This window comes from Danio aesculapii, chromosome 17 (assembly GCF_903798145.1).
Source record: "Danio aesculapii chromosome 17, fDanAes4.1, whole genome shotgun sequence".
Taxonomy (NCBI): domain Eukaryota; kingdom Metazoa; phylum Chordata; class Actinopteri; order Cypriniformes; family Danionidae; genus Danio; species Danio aesculapii.
In genome coordinates, this window is record NC_079451.1 from 46,687,068 (window position 1) to 46,704,630 (window position 17,563).

Sequence of the window (17,563 nt, forward strand, 5' to 3'; positions counted from 1 at the left end):
TCTTTGCGTCTTCACACTTTTTAAATGTGTTCATATTACAGTTAAATAATGTGTCATTTAAAATCATTAACATCATTATCAAATCATTAACAGTGTGTTTGCAGAATATCACAAAAGTCTCAAAGACGATTATATGATAAATATGTTTAGATAAAAATTGTATTCCATGATTTTAAATATTTATATAACATTGGTTTGCTTTCACAACAAATTATCTAAATTATTACTCAAATTATTTAAAATGCAAAAAGATTGCAAAGATTGCTTCACGTTCATCTGAAGCTGGTCTTTTAACTGCTTAGTCAACACCAGACTGTAAAATATAGGTCAACACAGTTAAAATCTATGGCATTGGCACCTAAATTGTGAAACTTTACTCTCTGATAATCGCTTTGCAGAATCCCTGATTGTTTTACATCATCTCTTAAAACGTACTTTGTTAGGGTAGCTGTTATTTAATTATTAGATCTGTTATTATTTTATGTATTTTTATTTTTTACAGTGTTGTCTTTTGTGCAATTTTTGTCCTTGTGTTCAGGTAAATAGAACTGAAAGAAGAAGTAAAAGAATGGATCATACAATAGATATATCTATTAAAAAGTCAAGCAGAGGTGCACTTTTAATGTCAAGCTTTGATAAATGTTTTTAATTTGGGGAAGAGGTGCAGGGCATTCTGGGTAGTGACTTCTATGACTTTCTCCAAGGGGATGCCTTTGATTTTGGCGATGTATTCGGCACTAATGCTGATGTTCCTCGGTACATTCCTCACCTAGAGTAAAAACACAAATGTAAATCAGTTTTAGGAACATATTAAAACATGTTTCGTCACAGAAATAAAATCCCCTGTACCTGTTTTTCAGGTCCGAGCGCAGGAGAGTCCGTTTCTAAACACATGCTCTCCAGAGGAACCTGTTTCACCAGTTTCTGCTTCTTATCATAAGGTGATTGAAAAAAAACAAACATGTGATGTGTGACTAATAAATGCACTGTGGTGTTTTATAGACAGTGAAAATTTAGACATACAGTCAAAATGATTCGCCCTTCTGTGAATATTTGTTCTTCTTCAAAATATTTCCCAAATGATGATTAACAGAGCAAGGAAATTTTCACAGTATTTCCCATAAAATGTTTTCTTTTGGAGAAAGTCTTATTTGTTTTATTTCGAATAGAATAAAAGCAGCTTTTAATTTTTTAAAGACCATTTAAGGTCAATATTATTAGCCCCTTTAAGCAATATTTATTTTGATTGTCTACAGATCAAACCACTGTTATACAATGACTTGCCTAATTACCCTAACCTGCCTAGTTAACCTAATTAAGCCTTTAAATGTCACTTTAAGCTGAATACTAGTATCTTAAAAAATATCTAGTCAAATATTACACACTGTCATCATGGCGAAGATAAAATCAGTTATTATAAATGAGTTATTAAAACTATTATGTTTAGAAATGTGTTGGGAACAGAAATATGGGACAAAAATTATATAGCTGGGCTAATAATTCAGCGGGGCTAATAATTCAGCAGGGCTAATAATTCTTGCAAGTATTGAGCCAACATATTATTAGCTCTACTTACCTGATCACTTCTTACAATAGATGGAGGTATTGAGAAAAAATAACCCGCTTTAACGCCCTCCAATGCAACTGAAGGCTTTCCGTCGAATGCATGAAGAAGTGCATTTTCTACACCTGAAAGGAGACAAGACTAAAATGCCATAATTATGAAAATCAACCAATTTATACAGTCAAAGACAACATGATTCAGTCAAAGACAACATGATTCAGTCAAAGACAACATGATTCAGTCAAAGACAACATGATTAGCCTTTCTATACATTTTTTTTATCTTTTTAAAATATTTCCCAGGTGATGTTTAGCAGAACAATGACAAAACAAGACATTTTTCTTAGTATTTCCTATTGTATTTGAGTGTGTTTTATTATTATAATGTTCTCAGGATAAAGTATGATTTCTTTTTGTTTGGCTGGAATAAAATAGATAAATATATTAAAATTAAAAACCACTAAGGTCAATATCGCTAGCCCCCTTAAGAAATGATTTTTTTTTCAATTGGCTACAGAACAAATGTTGACTAATAACTTGCATAATTAACCAAATTAAGCCTTTAAATTTCAGTTTAACCTGAATACTAGTATCTTGCTAAATACCTAGTAAAAATATATATACTGTGTGTAATCATAATCATATATGTAATCATAGCAAAGACAAAAAAGTTATTTGAAATTAGTTATTAAACTTATTTTGTTTAAAATGTGTTAAAAAAAATCTCTGATAAACACCACTTAGGGGTGGCGCAGTGGCGCAGTAGGTAGTGCTGTCACCTCACAGCAAGAAGGTCGCTGGTTTAAGCCTCGGCTGGGTCAGTTGGCATTTCTGTGTGGCGTTTGCATGTTCTCCCAGCGTTCGCGTGAGTTTCCCCCACAGTCCAAAGACATGCGGTACAGGTGGTTTTGGTAAGCTAAATAGTCCGTAGTGTATGAGTGTGAGTGAGTGTGTATGGATATTTCCCAGAGATGGGTGGCAGCTGGCATCCGCTGTGTAAAAACATATGCTGGATAATTTGGCGGTTCATTCCGCTGTGGCGACCCCAGATTAATAAAGGGACTAAGCCGAAAAGAAAATGAATGAATGAATGAACATCACTTAGGAAATATTGGAAAAATTACTTAAATTATTATTCATCCATTCATTCATTTTTTTCCAGCTCAGTCCCTTATTTATCAGGGGTCGCCACAGCGGAATGAACCGCCAACTGTTCCAGCATATGTTTTGCACATCAGATGCCCTTTTAGCCACAACCCAGTACTGGAAAACATCCATACACACTCACATTCACACTCATATAAGGCCAATTTAGTTATGGTCCATTTCCACTGAGTGGTAAGGTATGGTTCGGTACGCTTTTATGGCAGTTTCCGCTGTCAAAGGTACCAAAAAGCAAACCGTACCGTACCACTTTTTGTGTAGCCTTTCAAAAGGGTTCCTAGCATGACAAAGGGTTCCATAAGGTAAAGCAAGACGCACAGCTGAATGCTATTGGTTTACAGAGAAACATCATTAGTGCAAACATAAGCCAGGAGAAAGAAAACAAAAGAAGCGCCATTATTAAATACACAGGCTACACATTACACCGTAATACTATATCATAAGTTACATGCGCTGGCAAAGATTAAAGATACAGATGAGAGGTTTGCACTGACTGTGGCTATATGTTGCGTGTTGTTTTTGAACCCAAATAAGGCCTAAATGTATGCTGTGTGTATTCTTTCTATAATTGGTAACATATCAGACACTGTAAGGGTCTGTATGTGTTCATATATGTTGCATTTATTTATTTGTTTTATATAATTGCAGACATTACAGTAGGCTGTATAAAGCATCTGTTTCGTGAGAAGTGCTTCTCATATGATATGTGAACGCCCGTACAGCTGGATTTTGACATTTTCGCGAGCGAGAATGACATCGAGCGAAACTTTCTATCGTACACCACGCTTACCATTGGTACCCTTTTGGCAGTGGAAATGCAAGCCTGATAAAGGTGACTCGTACCGTACCGTAGCACTCAGTGGAAATGGGCCATTATATCACGTGTTTGGAGTGTGGAGGAAACTGGAGTACCCGGAGGAAACCCACGCCAACACACGGAGAACATGCAAACTCCACACAGAAATGCCATCTGACCCAGCCGGGACTCAAACCAGCTACCTTCTTGCTGTGAGGTCACAGTGCTAACCACTGAGCCACCATGTCATCTAAATAATATATATTTTGGCTAATAATTTTGTCTCCAACTGTAAAGAAACACTGCAGATGTATATATGTTTATTATGCATACCCAACTCCTTCAAAAGATGTATGGTTGGTCTTCCAGCAGATCTTGAGTGTACATTCCTAACAGACAGACAAAATGCATTAATATATGAAAGATGCAACCCTATAGGAGATGAAAAATACAAAAAACTGTACAAAAAAACTTACAGAGGCAGATTTAACTGTTTTGCGATTTCAGCCTGTCGAATGAGCACTTTTCTCTGACCGTCTTTCCCAGCATCACTGTTGACTACTCGAGGTGAGAAATCCAAGCCAACCTACATGTGATTCATTCAGAAAGACATCACTTATTACTGAACAGGGACCTATTATGACCCTTTTAACAAAATGTAAAAATAAGTCTCTGATGCCCCTAGAATGTGTGTGTGAAGTTTCAGCTCAAAATACCACACAGATAATGTTTTATAACTCTTTGAGGCTTTGGTTACTATAATGCACTTTTGGTGACTGTCGCTTTAAATTCAAATGAGATTGTGCTCTATTAAAAAGAGGGTGGAGCTACAAATGCCTGTGTGTCAGCATAGTGGCAGATTCAAAAACAAGACTAACGTCCTATGCTAATGAGGGAGAGATGGTCACTTGTGGGCGGGGCTTTCCCCCTCTGATGACACGTACAAAGAGAGAATGTCAATCAAAGTGTTTCTGCAGACTGTTTTTATCAAGTGTGATTATAACAAATATAATCAATACATTTTTACCATTTGAAACTGGTTATATTTACACACTGTTTCCACAGAACTGTGTTTAAAACCCTTTTAAAGTGATTTTTGCATAATAGGTCCCCTTAAATGTAGGTGGTAAATTAAAATGTAGGTTTTAATTTTAATTTAACTATTCCTTTAAACGCATACCAACTCACATAAGTCTATTCTATAATTACATAACCCTCAAAAACAAGTAGTTATTTAATATATAATATATGTCTAACCTCACCGATAGCCACAATGTGCTCTTTGTATTTGTCGATCAGTGGTAAAGCTGCATCTAAATCCTGTAAAGGAGAAAAATGAAATGTGTCAATATGTAAGACAGGTAAATACAATTATTAAATAAGCAGATTTTTGTAATATAAATGTGCACACATTTCTGACCTCAGGTACAGCACCTCTGGGTTGTGTCGAATCTTGGACGGGATGAACTCCAAGACATGGCAAAATGAATCCAGGGAACCTATAGGATAAAAGATCATTCATAACACAAAATATAAATGTGCTCTTTTTTTAAAGTAAAGCATTAAAGAGGATTTTTAGCTAAAAATGCTCTTTAATGCTCTACTTTTAAAAAGTTGGTGACTCATAAAATGTGTATTGACACTTTGAGAGCCAAAAAAAAATCACACAGGCAAAACTACATTAATACCTACTGCTAATATGTTGAGGCTTATGAAACTTCTGAAAGGTGAGATCTGTCTGTGCAAGAAACTAAGCTAAAAATCTAATTTCTAGACTTTTCACTTTAGGCTGCACGGTGGCTCAGTGATTTGCACTGTGTTGGTGTGGGTTTCCTCCGGGTGCTCCGCTTTCTCCCACAGTCCAAACACATGCGCTATAGGTGAATTGGAAAAACTAAATTGGCCGTAGTGTTTAAGTGTGTGTGAATGTGAGTGTGTATGGAGTGTGAGATCTGTCAGTGCAAGAAACTTAATTTTTTTTTAATAAATTATGTAAATACAGTTGAAGTCAGAATTATTAGCCCCCTATTATTTTTTTCTCTTTTTTAAATATTTCCCAAATTATGTTTAACAGAGCAAGGAAATTTTCACAGTATGTCTGATATTTTTTCTTCTGGAGAAAGTCTTATTTGTTTTATTTTTTTAATAATAATTTTTTAGGGGGGTTTCACCTTTAATTTGCGTAGGACAGTGAAGGTTACAGACAGGAAAGTATTGAGAGAGGAAGGGTCGGCAAAGGGCCCTGAGCCGGGAATCGAACTCGGGTTGCCATGAACACCATGGTGCTATATGTCGGCGCACTTAACCACTAGGCTATTGGCGAGAAAGTCTTATTTGTTTTATTTCAGCTAGAATAAAAGCAGTTTTTAAATTTTTAAAAACTATTTTAAGGTCAATATTATTAGCCCCTTTAAGCAATTTTTTTTCAGATAGTCTACAGAACAAACCATCGTTATACAATAACTTGCCTAATTACTCTAACTTGCCTTATCAACCTAATTAACCTAGTTAAGCCTTTAAATGTCACTAAGCTGTATAGAAGTGTCTTGAAAAATATCAAGTCAAATATTATGTACTGTCATCATGACAAAGATAAAATAAATCAGTTATTAGAGATGAGTTATTAAAACTATTATGTTTAGAAATGTGTTGAATAAAATCTCTCTGTTAAACAGAATATGGGGAAAAAAATAAACTACATAAATTATTAGCTTAAATACTAATGTTTACACACTAGACATGATACTACTTGTATAAAACAGATATGTGGGTATTTATATACGTGTGTTATATATATATATATATATATATATATATATATATATATATAGAATTTCAACTGTAAACACAACATATATAATGTCAAAAAAAACTTTTATTTTGGATGTGATTAATCACAATAAGTTTTTGCCCAGGACTACTAAAAACACTAACAAACAGTGTCAGCTCATGACAAGTCTGCACCCACAGGTATATAATGCATTTGTACATTAGGAAGCTTGTTCAGGGATGGCACGGTGGCTCAGTGGTTAGCACTGTCACCTCACAGCAAGAAGGTCACTGGTTCGAGTCCCGGCTGGGTCAGTTGGCAATTCTGTGTGGAGTTTGCATGTTCTCCCCGTGTACGCGTGAGTTTCCTCCGGGTGCTTTGGTTTCCCCCACAGTTCAAAGACATGTGGTATAGGTGAATTGAATAAGCTGAATTGCCCGTAGTGTATGAGTGTGTGTGTGTGTGAATAAGTGTTTAAACATGTGCTGGATATGATGGCGGTTCATTTCACTGTAGTAATGTTGGTAATGTTGGTTTTATATTCGGATATTCAGACATTCTCCTTAATAATATAATTTTAGGAAAGTATTCTTTGCAATTTCTAAATATGGAAATTATATAAGCAGCCAACGACAGCATTGTTTACAATCAATCAGATAGTGTTAATGTTGTTTAAGTCATACTTGCATGCTAATTCCAATCGAATATTCAAAGTAACATGGTAAACAATACAGAGACTTCTAAATGAACAAATTTGCGAATATAAAACCAACTTCTATCTGATAAATAAAGAAACTAAGCCAAAGGAAAATGAATGAAGCATGATCATAAACATGTTTAGCACCAAATTAACTTGTTAATCTTGAACAGGCTCTTGGTTTTGCTTCATAAGACCTCAATTTATCATAAGGAGCAACAGGCAATACTTTTGTTTGTACATGTTAGTTTTGAGCAATTGACTTGCATTACACTAATCACCAAGTAGCTCAGATTCAGCTAAAATCTTCTTTTTAATGTCGCCTGCATGTCCTGAAGAAAAGTTAATTTATATATATATATATATATATATATATATATATATATATATATATATATATATATATATATATATATATATATGAGCTATCCCTTTAAAGCCATTAGCTGAGTTTGCTAAAAATATGATTCTCAAGAATATGAGATATACCTTTGTGAGAGCTGAATAATTTTCTCAAATTCACCAGCATGTTCTGCTACAGCAAGAAGGGCAACAAGCCCTGCCTAAAAATGAAATTACAGCATTAATCCCCGCTTATCATGACTATAAAGTGTACATTAAAGCAGAATATAGCTACCTTTTTAGACTCCGCAACGACATCGTCGATGTCCTAAAATAAACACAACACACATGGCTGATTAGAAAACATTCTCGGGTAGCTTTATGGTACTTTTATAAAGCAAATGTATCACTTACGCTGTCAAAATCCTCGGCGGATATATGACAGTGGCAGTCGATATAACCATGCATGGATTTAGAGTCTTCAGATCGCTCAAAACTACAGTGCACATGGGTCGGCGGATGTAAACAACAGAAGCGGATGTGACGCTACAGTTTACGCCTCCCACTACGGAAAAGATTTATTAAATGATAAAAAAGATGTATTAAATCAAATTAATAGACATATTGACTAAAACGAGGCAAACTCTAGATATCAATAGCTTAAAATAGACAGGAATGAATGATTACACGTGAAGTCTGATCTATTTGATGACTAGTCTATATTAAGATTTAAAAAAATATTATTAATAGCAAAAATGAATGAATTATGACTCGATTTTAGACAATTTTAAAAATTTCCCCCTGGTATTGGTAATTTTCAATTGTGTCCTAAGGAAAATGTAGAAAATGTATTTTATTTGGTTATATATACATTTATTTATTATATATTTTTACTAATTAAATCACTGTTTACTGTTATAATTACTATATAATTATCTATAGTATTATGTTTATATTTTATGTATTTATTTTTATAATTATTCGTTATTTTTTCATTATTATTAAGTTTTCATCTTTTTTTTCCCTTTATCATAGTACTCGTGGATATTATTCATTACTGTGTATCTAAATTTATGTTATTTCTTGTAGTGTTTAATTACTCTTCAATAATAAGAGAATAAAACTCTGATGTAATGAATATTAATAAGACCGTGAGCGTTTTTTCTGTGCTCCAGCCAATCACAATTCCCAAACGTCGCAGTACGTAATTAATACTCATAACCGCTGCCTTCGCCATAGTACCTCGTAGCACTGTTGTTTTCATGTCAGACAAGTTGTCAAAATGAGGAAGTTGAACCAGTTCCTGTATATTCCAGGCGTTTTGCTGATGTTTTGCCTTTATCATGTGATTTCAGCACCTCTCATGTGATCGCTGTGGATCAGGACGATGCGTTACTTCGGTGTTTTGTCCGTTTTTTTACTCCTGATCGGCGGCTGTGTTTGTCAATATCAGCCTACGTGGGAGTCCATTGATTCAAGACCTCTACCGGAATGGTTCGATCAGGCCAAATTCGGTATTTTTATCCATTGGGGAGTGTTTTCAGTTCCCAGCTTTGGCAGTGAATGGTTCTGGTAAGTCTGCAACAACAAAAATAGCCTCACCACGATTAGTGTATTGAGGTAAAGGTGGTTTTAAATGCTCACATTCGTTCAGTGACAACTTGTGGCACGCTCCCTATATTGTTTACCATGGTACTTTAAATATTGGTCTCAAATAACATGTTAGTATGACATGAAAACAACATTAGCACTATTTAATTGACTGTGAACAATGTTGTACTTTGATAGTCATTTGCTGATATTATGATTTCCCAATTTTGAATTTGCAAAGATTACTTTTCTAAAATTATATTGTTACATATTTTATACAGAGAAAGTCTGAATGTGTGAATATAAACCAACTTTACCTCAGTGTATAGAGTAGACTGAGTACAGTAGAGGCACTTGTCGTTTTTTTATTCGCCACACAAAAACAAGATGCTGAGTTTGAGTGAATTTTCACGTGATATTTATTTTGATTGTGCACTAAATTATCACAAACTATTAATAGCCATGAGTAGTTTATGTTGCACAATAAGCTCATAAACATGAGGTGGATTTTTGTCTCCAATGTACCCATATAGATTACAGTTTAAACAGTACCATGGTACAGTTGAGACACCCTTTATTAATGCTCTAAAGCTGGATAAAATTTATAGTTGTGCAGTTTTAAAATAATTTTATTTATTTGCTTTATTTAATTCAGATTCAGTTAAACAATATAGAAATAAAATATTTAAAAACTAAAAAAGGTATAGCAAAAGATACACGTACAAGTAATGTTAAACAACAAAAACAGAAAACTGATACAATGGTTTTATATTCGCACATTCGTTCAGTGGCAACTTGTGACACCCTCCCTATATTATTCACCATGATACTTTGAATATTCGGTCTGAAATAACATGTTAGTATGTCTTCAAAACAACATTAGCACTATTTAATTGACTGTGAACAATGTTGTACTTTGGTAGTCATTGGCTTCTAAAATGATTTTAATATTCAGAATTTGCAAAGAATACTTTTCTGAAATGATATTATTATATATCATATACAGAGAACGTCTGAATGTGTGAATATAAACCAACTTTACTTCAATGAAGAGTAGACTGAGTACAGTAGAGACAGATACTGAAACTAGATACTGAATTAAAGTGAATTTTCATGTGATATTTATTTAGATTGTGTACTAAAATTTCACAAACTGATAATAGCCATAAGTAGTTCTAACAAGAACAATCGACTTTACCCCAATACAAAAGCCATGCTAGAAAGTTTAACGACTGTACTAAGATCCTTTTTTTTTGCATATGATTTGCATATGTGCTGCAATAAATATTGTTGTGGAAAAACCTTGATTAATATGTAATTCTGCTCATTTAGGAGTATCAAAACAAACAAGAAATGAAAACAGTATATTTTGTTTATTTATTTATTTAATAAAATCTAATTATTTTGAAGGCATTTAATTTTAGTAAATAGTGTTCACACCTAAATTATGGACTGTTTATTTCTATATAAATTGTTTTATATATATATATATATATATATATATATATATATATATATATATATATATATATATATATATATATATATATATATATATATATATATATATAAAGCACCTTTTTCTTGTTTTTTAACTAATGTTTATAAGCAAATTTATTTCTTATAAAATGGAAGTAGATTAGTGCCATCTGGTGGAAATCCAGCTTATATTATTAAAAGAAAAGGTCTGCGATGCTGTAAATGATCAAATTCTCATTTGAAAATCTGAAAATGTTATTATTAGTTTAGAAAATAAAACAAAAATTAACCTGTTGCTCAAAATAATCTATTAATGGAAAGTTTTGAAGTGGTGTCATTTTGTCCCCAGAGCTGTATGTACATAGCTGTAGAAGTTCAACCATTAGTATCTATTTTTATTATATTTTGCATAAAACAAGAATCTGTAAAAATACATTTAATTTACATTTATTTATTTTCTTAGATTTTTTTTTTGCAGATTAGTCTAAGAGTAGTCTTTGTAGTTTAGATTTCTTTGAAATGTTGAATGTGCAAAAATTAATTGTTAATATTTTCATGCAATTAAATGCATGCTTCCCCCAGATATTGTACTTTTAAGTTATATTATATCAAAATTACTGTAAGGTAATTATTTGCAAAAACTGAACTCATTTAAATGAATCGATTATAAAATAATAACATGATGTGTTAATCCATGTTGCTTTTTCAGATTGCCCAGTAAAATAAGATTTTATGCACGTTTTACCAATAAGTTCCAGTAAGGTTACAATGAGAAATACATTTGTTAGAATTTCTATTAATCTTTCATTAATAATCAAAGACAAAATGTTTATTGTTACTTCATGTCTTATCTTTATTGTAAATAAAGTGAACAACATTTTGCCACGTTCATTGTCTGTGTCGATCCATAGCAACTAACGTCTCAGGGGAATTTAAAAATATATTGGGGTGTCTGCATTTTGTTTAGCCCTTTTCATCCTCCGAGCCACACGGGGCATAACAAATATAAACAGATTTTATAAATGACTTAAATAAATGCTGAAATAAACATTGAGTAAGATATTATAAATGCTTTAGAAGTGTTTTAATGATCAGGACCTGTATAGAGATGGTCTTTTTTGTAACTATGCACAACTTTCCTCTGAAATGGAGTTGTCAGAATCCCATTTTTTTAGATTCTTACAGGCTAGACATTGCTCTGCTACTTTATTTTTAGGTTATCCATCTCTGCCTAAGCTACATGTATGGGAAGAGTTACTGCAACTAAACTCTCAACACAAATCACAGATTTCTAAAATATATGGGAGCATTTTAAGCTTGGATGATTGTTCTCTTACTAAAATTAAAAAATCTTGGGAAAATGAATTTGGGACTATGTTTTGAGAAAGAATGGTGGCTTGGTGCGCTGCAGAAAATACGTTCTAGTAGAATTTGTGCTTGCCTTAGCCTGATAAAATTAAAAGTTTTTCATAGAATCCATTTCTCAAAAACCAGGCTATCTGAAATTTCTCCCAATATTGATGACAGATGTGATGCACCACAGTGTAATTTAAGTCATTTAAGATGTTCTTTATGTGTGCTATGTTACAGAATTACTGGATTAATTAATTAATTATGTCTAAGGTGTTGCAGGTAAATATAGACCCATCCCTTGATGTTGCCATTTATGGGGTTCCAAAGATTTGGCCCCAGTTCAATTCTAAACAACTTGATATTTTGGCCTTTACCTCATTATTAGCTAGGCGTTGTATTCTACTTCACTGGAAATTAAATAAGCCTCCAACTACATCACAATGGCTTGTGGATACCATGCGTTTTCTAAAGTTGGAAAAGGTTAGATGCTCTGTGAAAACTAATTTAACTTAAAAAGTGTCAATGTTTTATAACTTACTTTAACTCTCTTAACGTCTTGCCTTCCATTTAATAGATGCACTCTCCTTCCTTTTTAATTTATTTATTTCATGGTAATTTAATTTTTGTTTGTTTTTAACTATTATTATTTCATCCTGTTTAATTGTAAATATTTCAACATTGACGATGTATCTGAACATTTGATTGTGATTGTTAAATGTCTGCATTCAGTTGGTGGTAATTTTCTGCACACTTTTATTGTTCTTGTTTCCATTTTTCTTTTCCCCTTATTATTATTATCATTATTATTATTATTATTTTCCCCCTTTTTCAATATTTTTTTCTTCTCTTTTGTAAAAAAAGCAACAACAAAGATAATATGTAAACTATTTGTACTGAAATGGTGTTTGTTTTTTCGCAATAAAAAATTGAACATGGAAGTGTTTTAATAATAGTTGATAGAACTAGTAAAAAATACAAAATAATTAAAACTAACATCTTAATGCATTCTTTAGCACAGTCAAGCAGCCTTTAGACAAACTTTTTTGTTTTTGTTTTGTTTTTTTGTTTTTAGACAGGATTAAAGAAATTTAAGACAGTGTTTATAAACAATTTAAGTCAAAATTATTGTGAATTTGTGAATTGTTTTTCTTTATCATATATTTCCCAAACATCATTTGGCAAGGATTTTTTCACAGTATTTCCTATAATATTTATTCTTCCGGAGAAAGTCTTGTTTGTTTTATTTTGGCTAGAATAAAAGCAGTTTTTAATTTTTTTAAAATCATTATAAGCTCAATATTATTAGCCCCCTTAAGCAATATAGATTTTTTGATCATCTACAGAACAAACCATTGTTATACAATGGCTTGCCTAATTACCCTAACCTGCCTAATTAACTAATTCACTTTAAGCTGCATACAAGTATGTTGAAAAATATCTAGTAAAATATTACGTGCTGTCTTCACGGCAAAGCTAAAAGAAATCAGTTATTAGAAATGAGTTATTAAAACTATTATATTTAGAAATGTGTTGAAAACAATCTTCTCTCCGTTAAACAAAACATGGGAAAAAATATACAGGGGGGCTAGTAATTCAGGAGGGCTAATAATTATGACTTCAACTGTATATAATGTATATGTGATTAATTTGTGTTGTTTTCTGACAGGTGGTACTGGCAGGGACAGAAATGGCCATCTTATGTGAAGTTTATGGAGCAGAATTATCCTCCCGGCTTCACATATACTGACTTTGCTCCTCAGTTTACGGCTGAATTCTTTGATCCTAACGAGTGGGTGGACATCTTCGCTTCGTCTGGCGCCAGATATATTGTCCTCACAACCAAACATCATGAAGGTTTGTGGGAAATTCCGACACAGACTACACTGCATTTTATTTCCGCATATTATGTAACTGTAATTATTTTAATAACACATAATTAAACTGTAACGTATTTTAGTTTTTGCAGCAATTACTAAAATATACAGTAAATGTCAGTCACAATGTTTTGCCAGACTTTTTTTTTAATGTGATTAAAATTATATATAATCAAATAATTTTTACCATTAGAGGCTGGGTATACATTGAGGCATTGTTAACTACATAACTAAACTACTGTAACTTGTTGCTACATAACTGTGTTTTAAAGCCCTTATTAAAGTAATTTTTGTAAATACCAGCATAGTAATAATATTAGACTAAATACCAGCATAGTATTAATAATAGACTAAATATTAGCATAGTAATAATAATAGACTAAATATTAGCATAGTAATAATAATAGACTAAATATTAGCATAGTAATAATAATAGACTAAATATTAGCATAGTAATAATAATAGACTAAATATTAGCAAAGTAATAATAATAGACTAAATATTAGCATAGTAATAATAATAGACTAAATATTAGCATAGTAATAATAATAGACTAAATATTAGCATAGTAATAATAATAGACTAAATATTAGCATAGTAATAATAATAGACTAAATACCAGCATAGTAAAAATATTAGACTAAATACCAGCATAGTAATAATAATAGACTAAATACCAGCATAGTAATAATAATAGACTAAATACCAGCATAGTAATAATAATAGACTAAATACCAGCATAGTAATAATAATAGACTAAATACCAGCATAGTAATAATAATAGACTAAATACCAGCATAGTAATAATATTAGACTAAATACCAGCATAGTAATAATAATAGACTAAATACCAGCATAGTAATAATAATAGACTAAATACCAGCATAGTAATAATAATAGACTAAATATTAGCATAGTAATAATAATAGACTAAATATTAGCATAGTAATAATAATAGACTAAATACCAGCATAGTAATAATAATAGACTAAATACCAGCATAGTAATAATATTAGACTAAATACCAGCATAGTAATAATAATAGACTAAATACCAGCATAGTAATAATAATAGACTAAATACCAGCATAGTAATAATATTAGACTAAATACCAGCATAGTAATAATAATAGACTAAATACCAGCATAGTAATAATAATAGACTAAATACCAGCATAGTAATAATAATAGACTAAATATTAGCATAGTAATAATAATAGACTAAATATTAGCATAGTAATAATAATAGACTAAATACCAGCATAGTAATAATAATAGACTTAATACCAGCATAGTAAAAATATTAGACTAAATACCAGCATAGTAATAATAATAGACTAAATACCAGCATAGTAATAATAATAGACTAAATACCAGCATAGTAATAATAATAGACTAAATACCAGCATAGTAATAATAATAGACTAAATACCAGCATAGTAAAAATATTAGACTAAATACCAGCATAGTAATAATAATAGACTAAATACCAGCATAGTAAAAATATTAGACTAAATACCAGCATAGTAATAATAATAGACTAAATACCAGCATAGTAAAAATATTAGACTAAATACCAGCATAGTAATAATAATAGACTAAATATTAGCATAGTAATAATAATAGACTAAATATTAGCATAGTAATAATAATAGACTAAATACCAGCATAGTAATAATAATAGACTAAATATTAGCATAGTAATAATAATAGACTAAATATTAGCATAGTAATAATAATAGACTAAATATTAGCATAGTAATAATAATAGACTAAATATTAGCATAGTAATAATAATAGACTAAATACCAGCATAGTAATAATATTAGACTAAATACCAGCATAGTAATAATAATAGACTAAATACCAGCATAGTAATAATATTAGACTAAATACCAGCATAGTAAAAATATTAGACTAAATACCAGCATAGTAATAATAATAGACTAAATACCAGCATAGTAATAATAATAGACTAAATACCAGCATAGTAATAATAATAGACTAAATACCAGCATAGTAATAATAATAGACTAAATACCAGCATAGTAATAATAATAGACTAAATACCAGCATAGTAATAATAATAGACTAAATACCAGCATAGTAATAATAATAGACTAAATACCAGCATAGTAAAAATAATAGACTAAATACCAGCATAGTAATAATAATAGACTAAATACCAGCATAGTAATAATAATAGACTAAATACCAGCATAGTAATAATAATAGACTAAATACCAGCATAGTAATAATAATAGACTAAATACCAGCATAGTAATAATATTAGACTAAATACCAGCATAGTAATAATAATAGACTAAATACCAGCATAGTAATAATAATAGACTAAATACCAGCATAGTAATAATAATAGACTAAATACCAGCATAGTAATAATAATAGACTAAATACCAGCATAGTAAAATAATAGACTAAATACTAGCATAGTAATAATAATAGACTAAATACCAGCATAGTAATAATAATAGACTAAATACCAGCATAGTAATAATATTAGACTAAATACCAGCATAGTAATAATAATAGACTAAATATTAGCATAGTAATAATAATAGACTAAATATTAGCATAGTAATAATAATAGACTAAATACCAGCATAGTAATAATAATAGACTAAATATTAGCATAGTAATAATAATAGACTAAATATTAGCATAGTAATAATAATAAACTAAATACCAGCATAGTAATAATAATAGACTAAATACCAGCATAGTAATAATAATAGACTAAATACCAGCATAGTAATAATAATAGACTAAATACCAGCATAGTAAAAATATTAGACTAAATACCAGCATAGTAATAATATTAGACTAAATACCAGCATAGTAAAAATATTAGACTAAATACCAGCATAGTAATAATAATAGACTAAATACCAGCATAGTAATAATAATAGACTAAATACCAGCATAGTAATAATAATAGACTAAATACCAGCATAGTAATAATAATAGACTAAATACCAGCATAGTAATAATAATAGACTAAATACCAGCATAGTAATAATAATAGACTAAATACCAGCATAGTAATAATAATAGACTAAATACCAGCATAGTAAAAATAATAGACTAAATACCAGCATAGTAATAATAATAGACTAAATACCAGCATAGTAATAATAATAGACTAAATACCAGCATAGTAAAAATATTAGACTAAATACCAGCATAGTAATAATAATAGACTAAATACCAGCATAGTAATAATATTAGACTAAATACCAGCATAGTAATAATAATAGACTAAATACCAGCATAGTAATAAAAATAGACTAAATATTAGCATAGTAATAATAATAGACTAAATATTAGCATAGTATTAATAATAGACTAAATATTAGCATAGTAATAATAATAAACTAAATACCAGCATAGTAATAATAATAGACTAAATACCAGCATAGTAATAATAATAGACTAAATACCAGCATAGTAAAAATATTAGACTAAATACCAGCATAGTAATAATAATAGACTAAATACCAGCATAGTAATAATATTAGACTAAATACCTGCATAGTAATAATAATAGACTAAATACCAGCATAGTAAAAATATTAGACTAAATACCAGCATAGTAATAATAATAGACTAAATATTAGCATAGTAATAATAATAGACTAAATATTAGCATAGTAATAATAATATACTAAATATTAGCATAGTAATAATAATAGACTAAATACCAGCATAGTAATAATAATAGACTAAATATTAGCATAGTAATAATAATAGACTAAATATTAGCATAGTAATAATAATAGACTAAATATTAGCATAGTAATAATAATATACTAAATATTAGCATAGTAATAATAATAGACTAAATATTAGCATAGTAATAATAATATACTAAATATTAGCATAGTAATAATAATAGACTAAATATTAGCATAGTAA

At 30.4% G+C, this 17,563-nt stretch overlaps 2 protein-coding genes across 5 annotated transcripts in view; one reads left to right on the plus strand and one right to left on the minus strand.

Annotated features, from left to right (window-relative positions):
- Positions 1 to 589: 589 nt before the first annotated feature.
- Positions 590 to 7,856, minus strand: LOC130244197 (putative deoxyribonuclease TATDN3). 3 transcript variants are annotated; one of them, XM_056476500.1, is made up of 10 exons: positions 7,747 to 7,856; positions 7,628 to 7,660; positions 7,480 to 7,553; positions 4,944 to 5,022; positions 4,781 to 4,843; positions 4,000 to 4,109; positions 3,857 to 3,912; positions 1,577 to 1,689; positions 850 to 927; positions 590 to 769 (listed from the first exon to the last, which is right to left on the minus strand). In XM_056476500.1, exons 1-10 carry the CDS (start codon positions 7,798 to 7,800, stop codon positions 626 to 628), a joined length of 804 nt encoding a protein of 267 aa, XP_056332475.1. In that variant the 5' UTR covers positions 7,801 to 7,856; the 3' UTR covers positions 590 to 625. The 3 variants fall into 3 exon arrangements, with proteins under 3 accessions (XP_056332475.1, XP_056332474.1, XP_056332476.1); XM_056476499.1 differs by having other exon boundaries at positions 850 to 930; XM_056476501.1 differs by lacking the exon at positions 7,480 to 7,553 and having other exon boundaries at positions 850 to 930; positions 7,747 to 7,797.
- fuca2 (alpha-L-fucosidase 2) overlaps positions 863 to 17,563 on the plus strand; it is a 43,880-nt gene continuing 27,179 nt past the window's right edge. Inside the window, exons 1-3 of one of the 2 annotated variants that reach the window (XM_056476498.1) lie at positions 863 to 941; positions 8,688 to 8,904; positions 13,421 to 13,608. In XM_056476498.1, coding sequence (XP_056332473.1) covers positions 8,720 to 8,904; positions 13,421 to 13,608 — 373 coding nt within the window. In that variant the 5' untranslated portion in view covers positions 863 to 941; positions 8,688 to 8,719. Of the gene's footprint in view, positions 942 to 8,585; positions 8,905 to 13,420; positions 13,609 to 17,563 lie in introns of those variants that run through there. The other variant, XM_056476497.1, reaches the window with a different exon arrangement.